The 22,019-nt window shown below is 39.8% G+C and overlaps 1 protein-coding gene across 1 annotated transcript in view; it reads right to left on the minus strand.

Moving 5' to 3' along the window:
• The window catches only part of LOC111861385 (autophagy-related protein 16-1), a 616,691-nt gene that overhangs the window by 556,868 nt on the left and 37,804 nt on the right, over positions 1–22,019 (minus strand). The window contains exon 7 of the mRNA XM_023845910.2: positions 13,578–13,723. Within this exon, the coding sequence (XP_023701678.1) occupies positions 13,578–13,723 (146 nt within the window). The remainder of the gene's footprint in view (positions 1–13,577; positions 13,724–22,019) is intronic.

Below are 22,019 nucleotides of genomic sequence, written 5' to 3' on the forward strand. Positions count from 1 at the left end.
GGGGTTCTCCGAGTACTTCGGTTTCCCCTGCCAATCTTCATTCCACCAAATTCCCCGTCATCATAATCGCCCAAGGCAGGCTACAATAGGCCAATCAGTGGCCGCTGTGCCGAGTGGACCCAGTTGGACTCACCCCCCCATTCAGCGAATTTAATCATGGACTAATGTGAAGTACTACCAGGCCATTTGCTTGGAAAGGTTGAGGAAAAACGCACAAAAAATCTTTAGTTAGGATAGTCTGTATCCGAACTGAAATTTGAACACAGGATCTCTAACGAAGCAGGACGGCAACCCACTTGACAGCGACGTTTGGCAGTACATTTCTGGTTACTAATCGAATAGGCCTTCCCGAGACAGGCGGCAAGAAACTTCCAGAACGTCGATCACAGTGTATTTTGCAAGCTGAGAACTGCTCTGCAAAGTTATCACAACATTCTGCCGCGATAATGGTGCCGATTTACTTTCTGCTCTCTATACTCGTATTTGTAGCCTCAAAGTGCAATCTATATTGCTGAATGGCGTTACAAGCAGTCACCAAGCAACTAATGTACCTAGAGGAGAGTGGCGTGGGCCAGTGACAAACTTCTACGTACAGCTCTCGTAATGTTAACGCTACAACTGGGCCTGTAAATGGACGTAAAGGTAAAGTTGTCCCTGTACTTAACTAATTAAGCACTAACCCATGAAGATGTGCAGGAGAGCGGATGTATAGAGCCAACGTGGCTTCGGCACTAGTTGGAGATCAGTGATCAGCCTCACGCCCCGCCCACTTCACTCCCGTGGAAAGAGCCCCCGATACCCGTTGGATAGGAAAATGCGTGGACCTTCTGGACGACGTGAAGAAGAAAAAATTCTTGATCCTACCGGAACTGACTCGAATCCCGGTCCCTTGGCCGTTAAGCCCGCAGCCTGTCGCTACACCTACTGCAAAAACTCGGCTCCGTTGTAAATGAAGCATATGCGAACACCCGGTGCCCACAAGGGCGTGCTCTATGTTCTACTGACAATATTGAAGCACTTTTACGTACCACAGTACTACTATGATACGAATTACAGATGCATATCGCATGTCAAATAACGGGAACGAAATAATCTTTATATGTTGCATCCTGTTGTGTTGTGTACATACAATATTTACTCTTCCCGTCAACACAACAATTCTTTAAGAAGTATACAAATGAATGTTTAGATGAAAGTCATAAACGGTAAATGGCACGATATGTTTCGACCCTTACTAAATCATCATCAGGTGTCGGTTAGTGTTAAGGTGCTCAACTCGTACCCAATATGGATCCATAATATGGGTTATCTATATACTATACAATATCACACTTGTAACAAGACATTCAGGGTTATGTACTACTTGAAAAACTATTGGGCTCAGACTGGATGAATCACTATGCATCCGGTTAAATGTCAAATTAAACCTGAAATTAAAAATTATTTAAATTAAAATGACAATATATAGGAATATAATTATATGGTTAAGGTTAGCCGTGGCTACAACAAATTATTTTATAATCAATCAGTATTTCACGGATTGAATATTTATTTTCTGTTATATGTTTCGGTCCTCATGGAACCATCATCAGGCAGTAATATATGAATAAGTCTAGGGTCTTTGAACTCTCAATACGGATCCCATTGGGTACATCGTGTAATATTCTATAATATAAATTGTGCCTCGAGTTACAATATAAGTAGCAAAATAAAATATAATATAATAAAAATATACCTGGAATATATTAAAAATATATTATATATTTTTAATACCCGTTTCCATTTACACTGATGAAATTACTTTAGAGAGAAACTAAAACTGCACTACTTTTTTTTTCTTATACACTGCATCAAACTTATAATTGCTTCTAGAAGTTCTAAATACATATTTCCGATATTTTTCGTATATCTAAAGTGAGACTGTTTAATGTGAGTATCCACTTAACATATTTTATGAGATAGATTATGGAGGTAACAAACGTGGACACTTTTAAGTAGGTTCCTATCATGAAACCACTTGCAATAATATAAAGACAGATAAAAGTACAGTCTACATGCATCAAACACAGTATCTTGACTGAAACTGCAATCTTAACGCCACAAATTTCGGGAACCAAACTCGTTTATAACATGAAACACAGATCAACTTATGATGAGGAATTCAGTGAGTGGGTTTGAACCTCAGAACTCTAAAGCTTCTGCATTTGTTCTAGGAGCAGAAGAACTCTAATCTGCGTGCTAATATTTGCTTTCCTGGACTGCAAACGGAATTCCTCTGAGAGACGAAAGGTGAACTGGTATTACAAACCGGTCGTTGTTTCCAGCAAAAGACTCAAAAGTAAATAACCCCACATTTACAAAACACCAATTAGTCCTTGTTTGCTATGCTGGCTGTATGCGAGTTTCGTGCGGTCCAAACTCATGCTCTGGGTTATCAAACTTTACGAAACTACTCAGAACACACCTGAATTTGGTTTTAAAAGCTACCAATGATACGCTACAACTAAGGACTGGATGTGACACAAGACTGTTCTGTTAAACTATTTCCATTCTGATGTTTGTGTTTCGCTGCGGTAGACGATTAATTTAATTAAGATTTCTATTTTCATAACAGCAACTTGTAAAGCATTAAAATTGTTTAATTTTAATAAATTTAATAATTGAATTCGTTATTTATTTACCCGCTTACTCAACAGCCGAAAGGCCACAAAGTAAGCATAAGCAAAAGAAACAAAATACGTGTAAACACACAAAGCAAGGAATTGCAATCAAGCCAACATATGCTGTCATAAAATACAACATACACATTCAACTTGAATACAATTAATAATTCAGTAGACCCTAAATAAGAACGTACCAATTAGTATGAGCAACAAATGTGTCACTGTGTACTTTCATCTCGCGTCCTTCGCACGATGTGCATGAAATAAGCGCACACAAAGGCCTGGCGTATCTATATGCTCACATGCCTCAACCGTTGGAAGGATTCTGTTCATATTCAGTGTTCAAGCGAGCATCCATTTCAGGTCGCTGGCCGACCACTGCAGCTCCAAAATTAGAGGCATCTTTCTTGACAAAGGCTCTAACAATTCTGATTACATTTCAGCAATTTATAGAGACCGTATCCCTAAGTAAAACCGTCAGTTAGTTAGTACCTTTATGCAACTAACGGTACACGTACAAGGGACCCAAACGCGAAATGTCAACTTTCTCGAAACCGGCTTCACCGGTTAGACCAATTTCATTGTTCGGGATTTAGCAACCAACAATGACCGGCCGTGAGACAGTTGACTTCATTTCAAAGGTAACGTAATCATGGTCAACTCTAAGTAAGAATGTGCGATGGTAAAATGTGAGACAACGAAATGTCTGCTGTATAGAACTTAATGCTCTTGCCAATTAATAAAGAAGAAAAAGACAAAAAAAAATGAAATAAAGAAAGAAACGAGAGAAGGAAAGAATAAGTAGTATTGTTCGCGTGTTCTTTAGGCGTATTAGTAAAGAGCTAGGAGCATTCGGAATGCAAAGAACGCACGTTGAAACTATGTACAGGTACGAATTACGCCTTTCCAGGCTTGTTATACATACACTGTGTGTCCAGGATCCGTTAGGAGTCTTTTTTTTTTAATTTTTCCCTGCAATACCATCTGTTGGCGAGTTGTGACGTTAAGATTCTTGAAGTTTCAGCTATGGCTGTCTATAATTTCAAATCGCAAGCATGGCTGCATCATGTGTTCTGACATTGAATGTTGAACAAAGAGCCAACACCAAGTTTTGTTTGAAGTTAGGCAAAACAGCCGGAGAAGCGTAGGAAATGATGAAAAGTGTGTACGGTAGTGATTGTTTGAGTCGCTCGAACATTTTTCGACGGGATGCTGTACTTCTTGACGGCAGGGAGGACATTGAAGACGCTTCACGTGCATCAAAGCCGAGAACAAGTCGCACTGAAGAAAATGCGAAAAAAGTGACAGAAATCCTTGCATCAGACAGATGTGTTTCTACAAGACCCCTCGAGGAGCTTTTGAGAATAACAGAAAGTACTGTGCATCAAATTTTGACCGAGGATTTGGGCAAACGGAAGGTCTGTGCGCGGTTTGTACCGCATGCTCTGTCAGGCGATGAAAAACATACCAGAGTGGAACACTGCAAAGACATGTTACGGTTGGCCCAAAGTGATACAAAATTTACAAAATCGATTGTTACTGGAGACGAGACATAGTGTTTTCAATATGAGCCTCTCACAAAGCGGCAGACTGCAGCGTGGTTGAGTCCAAAGAAGCTGAAACCAAAGAAAGTGCGCATGCAAAAGAGTCGAGTAAAGACAATGCTAGCCGTTTTCTTCAATTCCAAAGGAATTATTCATAAGAAATTTCTGCCAGGTCAAACAGTGAATTCTGATTACTATCTCGGAGTCCTCAATCGTTTGTGGGCGAGAATTCTTTGAATTCGACCCGAATATCGAGAACAAGGTTCCTGGTCTATCCTCCACGACAATGCCCCACCCCAGAATCGAAGATCGTGCGCAATTTTTTGGCCAGAAAAGGGTTCACAGTCCTTGACCATCCTCCGTATTCGTCAGATTTGGCTCCAGCAGATTTCTGATTGTTCTCAAAAGTTAAGGTGGCGATGGAAGGAGACCGTCACGACACAATCCAGGACATCCAAAGGGAATGTACCGCAGTTTTAAATGCGATTCCACAAAAGGAGTACAGTGACTGTTTTCGAAAACTTTTCAATCGAGTCCAGCTAAGTATTGATTCAGAAGGAGACTCTCTTGAATAAAAAGAGTGAAATTTTGAAAATTATTCACGTCTTGTATTTTTAATGAACACAGTCCTAACAGAACCTGGACACACTGTGTACTGCCACGTGAGTGAATGTGACTGTAGATGGGGTTTCGGTTGGTAAATGGATTTATTGAACTCTGATACACACAGCTCGTAGCTACCAGTCTCAGTGGTTTACACACTCTAAAGATCACTGTGACTGCAGCACACATAGTCTTCTATGCCTTCACTACTCGTTTCGTGGTAACGGATCCTAACAATGTCCTCTGCTTATGTACTTACAGGCTGGTGAATATCCACAAGACTAACTGCTCCAAGTGGCCGCGCCATAGCTCAAGCGGTTAGTCGCTGGCTTCCCACCGTGGCGGCCCGGGTTCGATCCCGGTTCTGGTCAAGTGGAATTTGTGGTAGACAAAGTGGCGCTGGGTCAGGTTTTATCCGAGTACTTCGGGGTCCCCTGCCAATCTTCATCCCACCAACTGCTCTACAATCACCCTCACCTATCATCTTGGGCTGGTACAGTAGGCCAGAATTGGCCGCAGTACAAGGGACTTAGTCCCACCTCACTCACTCAACGAGCTGAACCCTTCTTGAGGAACCGCCAATTCTGCAGCTACTCAAGAATTTTCCAGCATTTTATGTAACCCGAAAGTTCATTACCCTGTTCACAAGAGCACTCCACTGGTCCCTATCCTGAGCCAGATCAGTCCAATCCATACCATCCCATCCTATCTATCTAAGATCCATTTTATTATTGTTCACCCACTTATGCCTTGGTCTTCCCAGTGGTCTCTTTCCTTCTGGCTTTCCCACCAATATCCTATACGCATTCGTCTCTCCCATTCGTGCTACATGACCTGCCCACCTCATCCTCCTTGACTTGAGCATTCTAATTATACTTTGAGAAGAGTACAAATTATGAAGCTCCTCATTTGCAGTTTTCTCCAACCTCCTGTCACTTCATCTCCTACTCTTCTCTTCACTGACTGAATAACTGCAGCTCCCAATTTGTTCCGCTTATAACATCTCTGCACGGACCTCAAAGAAAACACAGATCCTCATTTTTGTAGGCCAATCGTTTCCGTGGGAACATATTTGCTTACGAAGCCGTTGCTCAGCAGCGGCTCTTGTGTATTTGCTTATCTCTCGGTTGTTGTAAAGCTACGGGTCAACATGCTACAATACGTTAAGTATAGTGGGTTTCAACGCCGTGGTGGGCACTGTTCCTGGATGGTGACACAGTGTACGTGCAGGCTGTACTCTCGACTTTTAGTAGATCTTTATCTGCATATACAATAATTTCGGTGTTAGCCGTGAAGATGGAGACAGTGGGGATCTCCAAAATAATTGCATTACAGGCTACATCAGCAGGATGCTATCACCACAAAATGATTCTAATTATAAATAGTTTATATTGAAATTCGCAACAAAATGAGTCCTACATCCTTTAAATGAACAGAACCATCTCATGTGAAGCAGCTGCTAAGAAGTGTATAGTTCGGTGGACATTATTTAACAAAAAGTAAGATTGATTAACCAGCGAACACAACACCAGACATTACGACATGTAATTTTAACATTTTACACGAAATGAATTTTATCAAATGAAATTACATACCAACTGCTCAATTTAAAAACCCGTCTCCACCCACACACAAACAAAAAAAGGTCTAAGAACAAATTAGTCTTGCTGTGCTGACTATCCACTTTTCAGCACTCCGTTGATACAGCATTGAACAGGTTTAGGTCGCTGGCAAAGCAACTGACTTGCGTTCGCGAGGTTCCTAATTAAATTCTCAAACAGTGGCACCTTTCCTTTGGACTTTACAAGATTATCTCAGTGCCTTTAGGTAGAACGGTAATAACACTTTCCACAAATGGTCGCAAGAGTGATAAATCACTATACTTACCACGTTTATTAACCGCCTATTACTTCTTAAGACACGACTACTGGTTAATCTTCACATTTCATCATTTGACAGTCATCATCCTACGTAACAAATTCAGTTTTAATACACCTATGAATGTATATCTGCATGTCCTGTTGCTTCAAAGGTGGAGACAGTCTACATAGTCTCTTCCGGTGTTTCTGAAGCCTCACAACCATCCCACTTCGAGAAAATTACACTTACATATAGTAAAGAAGGCCGCGCCATAGCTCAAGCGGTTAGTCGCTGGCTTTTTTTAATGTTAGTGGGGTGGGACTAAGTCCCTTGTACTGCGGCCACTTCTGGCCTATTGTACCAGCCCCAGATGATAGGTGAGGGTGATTGTGGAGCAATTGGTGGAATGAAGATTGGCAGGGGAAACCGAAGTACTCGGAGAAAACCTGCCCCAGCGCCACTTTGTCCACCACAAATCCCACTTGACCAGACCCCCGGGATCGAATCCGGGCCGCCGCGGTGGGAAGCCAGCGACCAACCGCTTGAGCTATGGCGCGGCCTTACAAGGGACTTGGTCCCAAACCACTAGCAATATAAAAAAATACATATTAGTAAACGGATAGCGGGTTACATGACGACACTGTAAGCACCTAGACTACACAGCGGCAGATGGCAAGCCGACTAATGGATTGGAAAGGATTTCGAAGGTACCGGTAGTGGCCTAACCGTGGTACTATCCAGTCAGTTTCCTCAAAGGGCTGCGGAAAATCAATAAAACCCCCGTTCGGGGAAATCGGTGTCCCAGCCTAAATTCGAACCCTGAAGCTCCCTAATATAAGCCTAGAGCACTGCCTCTAGACCAACGTATTCGGCTGGTTTACACTGACCTAAAGTTTGATCAAATGTAATGATTTCAAGAAGAGCATGTATCCTCTTAAAATTGTAAACGGGAGATTTGAATGCCTACCCACTTCTGTGATTTTCTCTGATAATCGCAAAGCAATTTTACTTACTTTTATAAAACAATGACCTTAATGGGGTGCTTATTTTGCAAACATCAGTCGCAATATATCACCTCAGAAACCAATTTTCAAAAAGCTATTGTTCTCAGAAGTTCCTATAGTAACCATTATTTTCTCCTTGGTTTATTAAAAATACTGTCAAATGACAATTATTAATATGAGCACGGAAGGACGAATCACAAAAAATGATTTGACCAACTTTGGAGTACTATTCCAAAACTGAACTGGGGACATGCAAGAAAACCACGTCGGTATGGCCAAATATGAAACAAGGTGGCTAGTCACTACACAACGACATTTAATAAAAGGTAAAGCTATCCCTGTAACAGGCCGTGAAGGCCCATAGGGTTGTGAGACATCGAGGCTCCCACGTTATCTAGACAATCTGCTCATAGATGGCGGCGAGGCTGTCAGCCTTACGCGCCGGCCGCCCTTTACCCCCATGAAGATTCCTGGTACTCATTTCTGTTAGAGGCTGAGTCGACCCCAGGGCGACGATTCGGTTGGAAGGATTAGGTAAATTGAAAAAAATTCAATGACATCACCCGGACTAGAACCCGCGACCTTCAGGCTTCTAAATAATTTCTAAATGTTAAATCTCTCTGACTAAGGTAACTTAATGTTCATTTATTGCAGATACGAGTCTGCTACTGATGAAGATATTCAGGGACAGAGGCATGTCCTGTTTCTCTCTTGTATTTCGTTCGGTGTCTTGCCTACAACACCAAGAATACACAAACCGTCAGAAAGCGTAGTTTCTTAATTCTGGAAATAATATATGAATTTAAAGTGAAGTAAAGTACGGTTATTCCGTTTTGTGTTCTCTTTAAATTGCTAAAATAAAGTGAAATATTACCCCATGATGAGAAAGTTAATTAAGAATAGACAGAGACATTAGTTAGTTAGTTAGTTACTGGAGAGGGTCGGTTTCCCCATGCACTGAGACCTGCATTGGTCCACTGTGCTTCCCTCTATGATTTCTACCAGTCTCTATATCCTACCGGTATTGGTGCTTACCATCAGTCCCGCCCAACCAGCGAGAACGGCTCTACTAGCTGAGAGGTATCTATAATGCTTCCCCCATCTACCAGAGGTATTAGAGACTGCTGTTGGGCGGGAAACGTCCGTTAATTTTGGCTCAGTGACCTCCTTTGGAGATATGAGGTTCTGTTACGTGCCGTAAAGCTACGACACGGGACCCACGGCTTAAAGTCCCTCCCGGAGGACTTGTTCCCTGAATTTTTCCGCCGTTAAAAATTCGACGACCTCCGCCGGGTATTTGAACCCGCGTACTACGAGTCATGAGGTGGGAACGTTAACTCTAGACTACGAGGCCACTTAACAGAGACATTACTTTTAGGTTAATTTCGACTAATATTCCAAACTCCAGACGTCAGCAGTCAGAAACTGTTTTCTAATTAAAAAGTCACTGACTAGTGTTGAGATCTTGTGAACACGGTATTAAAACTTCAGGTTTCATACAAAACGGAGAATGTCCTGAGTAGCTGACCGATCGCTAGCTTCTCAGATAGAATACTGCTTCGTAGATTTAGTTACTTGTGAAACGCACAAAAGACTAAAATGCATTTATATCTCCATCCTCATGATTCTCACTATTCTTGTGCCAGAAACGGGTGCTACAAATTACTAACGAGGACAGAAATACAAGTCTACCATAAAGGCATAGCCAGCCATGCATAGAGAGATTCTTTCAAAGTATAAGCGTATACGTAATATTTTTGACACATTTTAATTTAATTTCTTTTATCTTAATAAGATCTATACTTTAAGTCGCGTATCAAATTCGTATACATTAGAGAAGACTGATGAAGCTAGGTTTCAGGTTCGTATAAAGTTGGAATCATGCTGGCCCTATACCGAAAAAAAAAATTAACGTACAATGTTGAGCTTTCAATACACGATTCTTCCTTTTCTTCTTCTTCTTGGCATTATCCCTTCACGCTCTTCTCGCTTTCCGTTTCTACAGTAATCAGTTCTCCCAGTCTCCATCTTCCGACTTCAGTTTTTAATAACAGACTTACTGTGTGTTTTCGGCCGCGCCATAGCTCAAGCGGTTAGTCGCTGGCTTCCCACCGCGCGGCCCGGGTTCGATCCCGGGTCTGGACAAGTGAGTTTGTGGTGGACAAAGTGGCACTGGGGCAGGTTTTCTCCGAGTACTTCGGTTTCCTTTGCCAATCTTCATTCCACCAATTGCTCCACAATCACCCTCACCTATCATCTGGGGCTGGTACAATAGGCCAGAAGTGGCCGCACTACAAGGGGCTTAGTCCCACCCCACTAGCAATAAAAAAAATACAATGTTTTTCCGCTTTCAATGCATGTTTACCTCCTCATCTTCTCCTCCTCCCTCCTCCTCCTCATCCTTCTGGAGGGGACCTGCACAACATATTCTTCAGTAATCTGTCTTCCTCCATTTGCTCAATATGGCCATATCATTTCAGCGCTGTATTTTCCAGGTTTATCACTGATGAAGTAACATCCATATCTTCCCATAATATTTCACTTCTAACTGGATTCTGTCTTACCACCTGAAAACACCCTGAACAATCTAGGTCGACCACCATTGTTTTACTCCTCAATTTTCAGTGAATGACCATATTTCACCTCCGTATAACGGAATACTTCCAAGTAGGTTGGGTTGTATTATTTGCCTTGAATCCTTTGGGTATATTTCTGCACAGTTAATCGAATTGTATCAACTTTAAAGTAAATTACTTTAATAGTTTTGAAGATAAAACATGCTGCCTGATATCTGACACGACTTCCGCAATGTACTTTAATTTCATGCACTTCTTGCAAAGAACGTGCACAATACGGCGGCAGAGTATCTCAGCAGGCATGACCTCCAAACCAAGTTCGATAAAAATAGTCAAATTAGTTACACAGTTACTAGAGGAAATACATGCCCACACAAATGCAAGGGTAAGATGAAGGCCACTCGCTATTCCTTTCAATGTAAGGAAAATAGGTGAAAACTGTAACCGTACTTCCCTCGTCAAAATTATATAATTAAGGGTACGAATTACTTATACATTGTTTAATACCGNGCACGATAAAATGTTATTTTGTGATTACTGTATTATAGTACCGTCAACGGCCATCGACTTCTACACGGGCGATTCTAAAAAGAAACACTGAAAAAGGGGAACATGCGAAACACGTAAAACACGACTGGAATCTCGGACTTCAATGTGAGATGGGCGCTGCTTTTTTCTCTAATTAGAAATTCTGTTCTCATATGCACTAATACATGTATTTTATAGCTAATATGACCCTAATAGGTAGCGAATGACCTTGATGTTAGTATATTCAACCTTGTAGGTCATTCCACCATGAACACAAGAGTTGAAATACGCACCACTTCCACAAAGTCTGGCATCAGAGACGCCAACATTTAACTGCTATAATTACCTCAGGCTCTTCCCACATCCGGTCTTTCAACTAACTTTTCAATGTAACATGGGCGTACATACAAAATTAATTGCTTTAAGTTTCGAACATCAAACCTAACCATACAGACAGAACAGATGTATGCCTTAAGACTCCATATCTTGAGCTTGGTATTTCAGTTGCCCTGAAAAGGTGTTTAAGAGCACGACAAAACTGGATATTAACAGAATGTAAGAACGATATTTGAGGAAAGCAATTTTGAAACAAGTTCTTCATTTTATTATTTTCGCGTGTTTCCTGAAGCGCAGTAAAAGCAGCAGGTGTTCCGCCTTATTCTGTTAAGGGCAAAACAAAACATGATTCACGTGCGCCTCTGATGTTTTTCTCACTCTCACAGCAGGATACGGTGACTACGTAGCTACCAGAAAGTGAACGAACATATCGGGATTACCCATTGGGAGGTTGTACTGCACCCCAAAGAAGCTGCGAAAAAAAAAATATTCTTGGGGGAGGGGGAACTCCAGTAGACATTTGTTGCATTTTGCCCACTGTAAAATACAAGCTTATTCTTGTCCTTATATCCCAATGAAGACGTACTGGTGAAGGAGAGAAAAAGGTCCCACGTATCAATAAGCTGGGCACTAGAAGGACAAGCTACAAGTAAAGGTTTACTGAAGTTGTCAACACGACGGAGGCAGCCTCTCTCATGTTTTACTCCGGCTTCCCAGTGGTGTTTCAGAGTCGCTGTTAGCTGTTGGTTTGGGCTGGAAATTCCCGCTGACCACACTAGAAGTCCTCGGGAACGCGAAAAGTTCCTAGTAGTAACTGACAGTGCTGGTTTGAAGTGACAGTCTTCTCTTTTACTCTCCTGTTACTGGTCATAGGTTTAGAGTCTTGCGCCTCACTCGACTTTTCGTCTGATTAATGTTTTCTCAGGGGGCAGGCGTAAGCTTTAGCGGGTTCAGCATCCACAGCCGAATGCCAGTGTAGCACTCGAGCGACATCTACAACAGCGCCTTTCCATGAACCTGCTGGCAGGCATTTCTTCCACATACTCCATGATTTGTATCCAATCGCAGTCGTTGCCATTTACCCGTGACGAGACATGACATAACTTCAGGATGTTTACGAAAGCAGTGAGTACACAGTCAATCACCAGCCATGCCTCCAGTGTCTCTACGTATCCCATATCCAGGGTCTTACGCTTTAAACGCTGTATACGCTCATAGAGTAGTCGGTATAGCGACTGACTACGGGCTGGACGACCAAGAGGTCGGAGTTCGAGTCCTGCTAGGGTCAAGAATTTTCTCTTCTCCAAGACATCCAGATGGGCTCTGGGGTTCACCAAACCTCCTACCCAATGGGTACTGAGGGCTCTTTCCCCGGGAGTAAAGCAAACGGGGAGTGAAGCTCACCTCCAAATAGTGCTGAGGTCAAGAAAATGTGGATCTATATACCCACTCCCCCATACACCTTCATGGTGTAGTGCTTAAGTAGTTAAGCACAGGGACAACTTTACCTTTATATGATGAACAACAGTGACGTGCTCTCCCAGTATACTCGTAGCACCACAGAAGCAAAAGGAGGGGCAATGCGGTCCGATATTTAAGTATCGCAGTAGGAGCAAAGGGTAGAGATGCTAAACGCCATACTATCCGCTGGAAAGGTGCCTTGTGTTAAGAAAAAAGTTTTGAGGCAAGCTCCCTCTGCCTCCTTCCTACTGAATCAACATTTACCCAACCATGATGATGCCATAAAGTAAGATTTCTCAAAAATACCTGCTAGACTGGTAGACATCTAGTAACATTCATTACCAAATTGATGACAATAGTTTCAAAGCCCTGCTTTAATGTAATATATTTTTATTTTTGATTTGGTCTATGAAATATTTTCTGTAATTTCGCCACCCTGACATTACAATATTGAAGCACTGTACTAAAACTGAAGCAGGCAAGTCATAATATGAACTGCATGCTTCTGTGATTGGGAAACCATAATTTTCTTCTGCTGACAACTCTTCACAGAACACGTCACAAGCCTGTCAAATGGTATCTATCATTGTATCCTACACAATACAAATGTAAGAAGAAATGTCAAACACAAAATAACAACGAATTATTTGTTCAACTGTTGCTCCCATTTCATTTCAAAGAAATAATCTTTAGTAATACACTCATCAAAAATCAACTTTTGTTGAGCTGTTTATCTTACAAGCTGCCAGCTTGTAATAACTGCTTCCAACTATGACTGGGAACAAATCTGTCTAACTAAATGTTACCTCAGCCCTTTCTTTCAACTTCCAATTCCATTCAAAAATTTTGGACTGCAATAAAGCAGTTGACAGTTAAATTTTTAGAAATACAGAATATTTTGCCCCAGTTTCACAGACACTATAGTAATATAATTTCAGAAAATAGATTGGGAGACAAGAAAAGGAAGAAATGGAAACAACAAAGAACACAATACAAACTCACCCTTAACCGCTGGTCTGCCAAAGTCCATACCCGGCTGGCAAAATCACTTGATGCTCCAAGGATGAGAGTCCCTGTCGAGTCAAAATCCACCGACATAACTCCAGCATTACTTCCAACAAGCATACCTTTGCTTTCATACTGTCCACCTAAAATGAAATAAAGCATGTATTGGAAATAATAATATATCACAACAACATTAATGTCAAAAAATATATAACATAATACATCATAGCATTAACCATATTTAGAAATGTAATTTTTATGCATGTAATTTCAGTCCTAATGATTCTGAGTTACAACTCTTTTATTGTGATACTAATACATAAAAAAGACAGTACCTATTTTTAGACAGGTTTCTGAATACTCTCACACTTGGTTTTACCCTGTAAGCCAAAACATACAAGGCACCAGCAGAAGCATAACTTTTGACAAACATGTCAATATGCTCCAGTATGCCAGGATGTGTTCTGGCTTTTACAGGATGAAAAAGCACTAAAAAGTGAGGAATAAGAAACAGGAAAATCATGGAGATATTGGGTTATTAAATTTTGGCTATGAAATCTAAGACTAGTATTGTTAAAAATAAATTAATAAAATATTATACACATAAAGTTGGAGAAGAAAAAATGAATTCCAAAAAGGAAGATCTTGTTGTGACAAATATCTCTCTCTAGAACCAAATATCTTTTGAAAAAAACATTCAGTACTGTATTCCAAATGGCCTTCATAGATTACAAAACACATGTGACAGTCAAGAGCAGCAAACTATACTTAAATGCTTATAGAAGATAACATACCCAGTCAATTGGTATCAGATACATATGAAACTTAAAAATCTAACAGCAGTAAGAATGTGGCCCAAAATCTCTTAATGAAAATAAATTAACATGCATGTGAAACAAAGCTGTTGGCTCTCACCATTATTAATCATCACGTGTGTAAACCAATTAACATATATAGGAAAACTGAACAGCACGAAAACATCTCAATTGACAGAAATTTTAATATTGATACTAGGCTATCTGCAGATAATCAGACTCTTCAGACCAAATATGAAGATGTTCTACAACACTCAGTTTATAATTTGAATACTACAGCTGTAGAATTTTCCATAGAGAAAAAATTTGGAAGGGGGAGGGACTAAAATTATGGCTTTTAGAGATACTGACCCAAATAGTAGAAAGCATGCTTTAATGACACAATACTGGAACAAATCAATATTTTTAATTATTTAGGATATAATATATCCTGTTAAAAAGATGATCTGAATGCAAAAACCGTAAATTTTGTCAAAATATTAGGTATTCTAGATCATATATTTAAAGTATCATTAGCTTCTGGGAATATATGAATATGAAATTGATAAGGTACTTGCTAGACTAATATCTTATGGTAGTGTATCATGGACAATAAGCAGAACTGATGAGAGATGACTCTTAACAAATGTCTCTGATATTCTATCTTATATGTAGCACTTTTCAATATTCTGTTTAAAAGTTACTACATATACATAACGTGTCTTTTAAGTTTATTTTAAAAACCACTTTGTCACTACATGTTTTAATCATCACTAGTCATCATCATTTTTAAAACTGTTCTGTGGAGACTTCTGTGCTTGAGCTTTTCCTCCAATGTTGGAAGCAGGAGAAGACATGCAGCAACATGAAAAACACGAAGGTATGATGGGGCTACATGTCCTACATCAGAAGAAAAACACAAGCACAACAGTATCCAAAGAACTGTTTTTAAAGACACCTGATGATGACCAATGATGATCAAATCATGTAGTGGACACTGTGGGTTTTAAAATAAGTTTAAAAGACAAATTATGTACATGCAGTAACATTTAAACAAAATGTTTGAAAAGTGTTGCATTTAAGACAGAAAATCAGAGACATTTGTTAATAAAATTTAAACAATAATACAGCTAAAACTGGAAACAAATTAGTACTGACATGATTCCAAAATATCTTAAAACATATAAATCTGAAGGAAACTGAAATTTATGAAGACCTCTCAAATGATGAATGATTTATGTTTTGCAGTGTCCGTCATAGATTTAATTATGCCTAATAACGGAGAGGATGTTGATGATGATGACGACGACAAAGACCACAATGGTGATGGTGGTGATTTCTGTTTCCTGGTAATAAAAAATTATAGCTAATAATAAGAATAATCTATTTCATCTATTTATTTATATTTATGGTTTCTATAATGGCTCTGTCAGTAGCTCAAGCTATATGTCAAACAGTAGATGATCAGTGAATATTGAATTCTAAAAGATGTAAAAGGAAGTAACTGTGACCTAACTGGAAGTATTAACTAGGCATTTCCCTGGAGGGATTGAGGAAAAACAATGGAAACCTCAATCACGTTAATCAGTCTCTGGGCCCAGATTTTAACTCAGCACTTTCTCAAATTTGGGGCAGATGGTAGCATACTTGGTCAAGGCAATATGCTCCAAGCTGGAAGGTCACAGTCTCAATTCCAGATGAGGTCATTGAATTTTTCAATTGACCCAATCCTCCCAGCCACACTATGGCCCCAGGGTCAACTCAGCTCCTAACAAAAAGCTTCCTGGAGGTAAAAGGCGACCAGCACATAAGACTGACAACCTCACTGCCATCTGTGAGCAGAATGTCTAGAAAATGTGGGAGTCTCAATGTCTCACAACCCTTTGGGTCTCCACAGCCTGTTACAGGGACAGCTTTACCTGTTACTTCCCAAATATGAACTTGACTGCAACAATTCATTAAAATAATCAACAGATACCTTTACATTAACAATATAAATTATTAGACATAATATATTTGGCACAGACATATTACATGCCTTCATGAAATTATGTACGGTAATATTTTCTGGAAAATATATCAACATTAGAAGCATGTAAGAGGAGCTGATTTATTGTGCTCAGTTCTGATCCCTCCTTATTCTCTGGGACTCGCCCAAAGACACACTCCAGAGATAGACAAACTTACTGTGCATCGGGGCCACACAAGATAATTTTCACAAGTTCAGGAATCAGAAGCAGACGTAGAATGGATAGGCCATGTATTTAGATTAATGCTATCCATGCAGAAATTTTTTTTATATTTAATCCATTTGTAAAAAAATGAACTGACATATTTTTTTCCCAGGAGTCACAAAAATGATTCAAAAGAGCCATACGTGGCTTATAAGCCACAGTTTGGGCATGTCTAATCTATAAAATGACAAAGTTATAGGTATACAGCATTCCATCTTTTAGATCTTTGTTAATGAGATGTGCAACACGTTGATTTTGCCCATGCAGGCTACAAACTGATTTCTTTAATTGGTGCAACTAGTTTTCTAGATATTCCAGATTCATGAGTACAACAACTCAAAGCCATAGGCTATTAGGAATTATGTGACTAGTTTATGAACTATTCCATGTACTCCAAAATTTAAGTGTTCTTCATGAAAACAACATGGGAGAGATATAATAAAATAGGTACATATATTTTCTAAATGCATTATTTGCATACATGCATACCTTTCTGGTCTTCATCTTCATTTAATACAAACACAAATAAATTTCTTCTGTCTCATACATTTGTGCTGAACTTTTGTGACAGGAATAAGCACTAAAACCTCTTAGCACTGTACAACATACAGGACTAGTAATTCATGGTTTTCTTCATTTTAGATTTTTTATAAACTATATCAGTAGCTCATATTATACAATGTTGAATGATTGGTGAATGATGATGAATTTTAAATAATGCAAAAGGAAGATGTAATGGTTCAATTTGAAGTGCCATTACAGACATGCTATGCCTTATCTGCTGTCTACCCATCTCTTGTGTCTTTCAGCTTCTAAACTTTCCATTGAATTTTGATGGAAACTTGCATGGGAAACCTTCACTATATCTTTATGGAAAAAATATGAATTTGGGCCGTTACTCAACTGGAATTTGAATTTTACTTCAAGATTTGCACAAACCTGACATCTTTCCAAACATCCATTGAAGTGTGTTTCAAACATAAATTATAGATATCAACAAGACAAGCACCTCTTGCCTCATATTAACTTTCTGCACATTAGACTCAGTGGTTCATGATATTTTCATTTCATGTTATGTTTGGAAAAACATATATAAAAAAATCTTAATTTTATTACTCACATTTCCAAATGAATTATGCTACTGATAACACACAATCTTTCTTTCATAGATAAAAATTCCTGCACATAATCTAAATATTTAAGAAAGGGGGTCAACTCCATTTCTCTAAATATAAGGAATAGATGCACTTTTCTACTTTTCTTCATAATCACTCTGTGAAGATGTTATTTCTATTTTCAACAACTAACACATTCTGTTCAATTTAACATAAGAACGAAATGGAAACAGAATTAGTTACAAATTTGTGATGTACAAACTTCTGTCCTTTTGTTTACAGCTAAGCAGTTCCCAACCCTGCAAAAGAGTAAGCCCACATCTTGGGAAACTTCTGGGTATGGATATTAGATGCAGTAATGCATACCTTTGAAATCCTATGCCTAGCAATACAAATTGGGAGTTAAGGGAAGGGGGTATCTGTGCCCATTCTTACAATTTTTTTTTTAATTTAATTTGGTTGTCTCTCAACTTAAAGCTGTAAGCAATTACTTATTATAATTTATGAAACCTTTCAACACTGTGTTAAGTGGGTCCCTTATCACCATGGAATGGCTCATCCTCAGGTTTTAGACAGAGGAGATGGCCTCCAGATATGGGAGATGCAACTATATTGAATAAGTATAGCAGACAGCTGAAAATGGGTGGTCTTTTAGCTTGACAGTTGGGTGTGGAGCTAAGAATTCCTTACCAGAAAAAAAGACATTCTATTAAGAAATGTTGAACATGGTCTCAGACTTTGATGGATTCTTTGGATAAACAACCTCAGCTAGAGAAAATGAACATGATTAAAATGGATCTCAGAGAAATAGGATAGGGTAGGTTTGACTGGATTAATCTAGCTCTACAGAGCAGCTGAGGGCTCTTGTGAAAAACGTAAATAAGCTTTCAGATTCCATAAAAGTTCTGGATATTCTTGAGTATCTGGGTGACTGGCGGCTTCTCAAGGACTCAACTCCATTGAGTTAGTAAGTTAGTTAGATAGAAACATTTCAAAAGGCCGTGTAATTACTTTTATTTATGCATGCCCAATTCTGAGAAAAGTAGTATACATTATTATAGATGCAAAGTATCCCCATTTGTAGTACTAGTGACTTATGGTACTCTCATATGTAGTCATATGTAGTGCTAGTGGCCTATGGTACAGTGCTCTTCACTCAATAGTTCTGTATTTTGATGCCCAAAGTAATGTGACAGCTTACACAGTATAAGCTTCTGCAGTCTGTTTCCCTCTTCACTTACCACTTGAGAACTGGTTTTGTTTGTGATATTTCATTTCTGAATTACTTGTAGTGTGAATTAAAACAGTTATTGAAATTGTACTAATGCCCCCTGACTGATGAAGAAATAACACATGAAGCAATAATGTCATTCATACACTCCGACTTGGAATACGACAGTGATGTAAGGTCTAATATGGTGAGGTGGATGCTGAAAGCAAAGATACTGCTGATGGAAAAGAATCTGAATAGTGGCAATACAACTGAAGAAAAAGAAATAGAATATATCAGTTTTCATTAATTCTCTGACCAAAAAAAAAGGTTAAAAATTTCCATGAACTGAATCAATGAAGATGCAATATTCTGAATGTAACAGAATCTTACATAACTCAATTCATAGCCCCTGGGTGAAAAATATAACTACTGACATCCACTACAAATCTACGGTCAAATATTTCTGGAATATATGTTCCTACACGACTACAAGCAGGATCAGTTGCCACCAACTTACAGAAGATTTGTGGAACGACCACAGACTTACTCTAGTTGCTAGGCCGCGCCATAGCTCAAGCGGTTAGTCACTGGCTTCCCACCGCTGTGGGCCGGGTTCGATCCCTGGTCTGGTTAAATGGGATTTGTGGTGGACAAAGTGATGCTGTGGCAGGTTTTCTCCGAGTACTTCAGTTTCCCCTGCCAATAGTCATTCCACCAATTGCTCCACAATCACCCTCACCTGTCATCTGGAGCTGGTACAATAGGCCAGAAGTGGCCGCAGTACAAGGGACTTAGTCCCACCCCACTAGCAATAAAAAAATTACTCTAGTTGCTATACTTCAGACAAGCAGGAATTGAAAAAATACAAGTAGAGACTAGTATTCAAAAAAATTTCCATTAAACGTTTCACATTCTGGTACCACCCATGTGACAACAGTTTCTTTTCCTGGAGTTTTCATATTTTCTCCAATATTGTCCCATGCTCCTGTTGATATTCCCATTTTCACCCATGTTTTCCATAGTTGCAAACATATTTCAGAACCTGATACTGTTTTAACATCCATATCGTTCAGCTTATCCAGATTATACCTTTCCATACAAAGCCTTAGTTAGTTAGTTATTTAGAGAGGGTGGGTTTCCCCATGCACTTAGACCAGTATTGGTCCATTGTGCTTTCCTCTATGATATTCTTCCGGTCCCTATACCCTACCGATACTGGTGCTTACCATCAGTCCCGACCAAGCCAGCAAGTTTGGCCTCTACTGGCTTGGCGGTATCTATAATGCTTCCCCCATCTATCAGAGGTGTTAGAGACTACTGTTGGGCGGGAAATGTCCTTGAATTTGGCTCAATGACCTCCTTAGGAGATATGAAGTTCTTTTACGTGCTGTAAAGCTACGACACGGGACCCACAGCTTCAAGTCCCTCCCAGAGGACTTGTTCCCTGAATTTTTCCACCCTTAAAAATTCCACGACCTCCACCGGGTTTCAACCCGCGTACTACGAGTCACGAGGTGATACAAAGCCTTTCTTTTGCTACTCAATTATTTACTAAATTGTCCTAACACTACATACTGCTGTCACAGTCAGTTCCTCCAAAATATCAGCCATGGCTCATCTTTCAGTGCCATCATTTATTTACTAAAATGTGATAAATATGAATCATGTTTTCCCATCAGGAGAAGTTCAAGTGTAATAAATGTTGTGACATGGGAATATCATACTATAGACAACTAACATTTTTACATGGTAAAGTTCACTGGCCTAGCCCCAACATTTTTCTTAATTTCATGCATACATGCATTCCTACTTTAGTACTGAAATGTTCTAACAAAATTTTCATATACCACTTAGGGAACTGACCAAGGCCGCACCATAGTTCAGGTGGTTAGTCAGTGGCTTCCCACCGCAGCAGCCTGGGTTCGAACCCAGGTCTTATCATGAGGGATTTGTGGTGGACAAAGTGGCGCTTGAGCAGGTTTTCTCTGAGTACTTCGGTTTCCTCTGCCAATCTTCATTCCACCAACTGCTCCACATCCATCATCATTTATCATCTGGGACAGGTACAACATGCCGGTAGTGGCTGCAGTAGCAAGTTGACTCTGTCTCACCCCACTAAGAATAATAATAGGGAATTGACCAACCACTCTATTTACTCATAATGCCATACTCCAAACCATCACATTTATCTTTTGTTGGGGCACATACATTCAGAACAACTGTGTAACGCCAATGATTATTATTAAGCATATTCAAGACATTCTATCACTAACATACTCTACCCTACTAACTGCCCGTCGGGTTCCCTGAATATTTAAAATCACATCCATAAATGATTAGCATTCCTTTTCGTTAGAAAAATGTATAACCAACTGTTGGTTCAATGGAATCTTACCTCCTGTACTCCCACTAAAACTCACTTATACGAGGGTCGTACTGAAAGTCATGAGCAACAATTTTTTGTAAAGTAACATGCTTTATTATTGACAAACCAAATACACCACCTCAATCTACAGACCTTTCTTTATTTTTCCACATAATCGCCACTTCTTTGTACACATTTCTCCCAGCGTTCTGGGAGTTTGAAAATTCCCCTTCTGTAAAATTCCATTCCAGCCATCCGAAGACACTGGCATACTGCTTTCTGAATTGCCTCCCTTCTCTCAAAACGTTGTCCACGCAGCTGATCCTTCACAAATCCAAAAAGATGGTAGTCGGAGGGTGCCAGATCAGGGCTATAGGAGGGGTGTGGAAGAACTTCCCACCCTATCTTTGCAATTGCTTCCAATGTGAGGCAAGCGGCATGGGGGCAAGCATTGTCATGCAGGATGATGATGTTTNCAATAACCGCGGGACCCCAAAGAGCATAAACTTTCCTATAGCCCAAGCCTTCAATCATCTCCTGTACTACACTGTGCCTTATTCCAAGTTTTCGGGCTATTGTGTCCACAGTTGCATGCCTGTCATCTTGAATGATCTCATGCATTCTATCCTTGTTGCATTCAGTTGAGGCTGTTCGAGGATGACCGCTCTGAGGCTCATCTTCGATACTGGTGTTCCCATCTTTAAAGTGTTTCACCCAT

This window comes from Cryptotermes secundus, unplaced genomic scaffold (genome assembly GCF_002891405.2).
Source record: "Cryptotermes secundus unplaced genomic scaffold, Csec_1.0 scaffold16, whole genome shotgun sequence".
Taxonomy (NCBI): Eukaryota; Metazoa; Arthropoda; class Insecta; order Blattodea; family Kalotermitidae; genus Cryptotermes; species Cryptotermes secundus.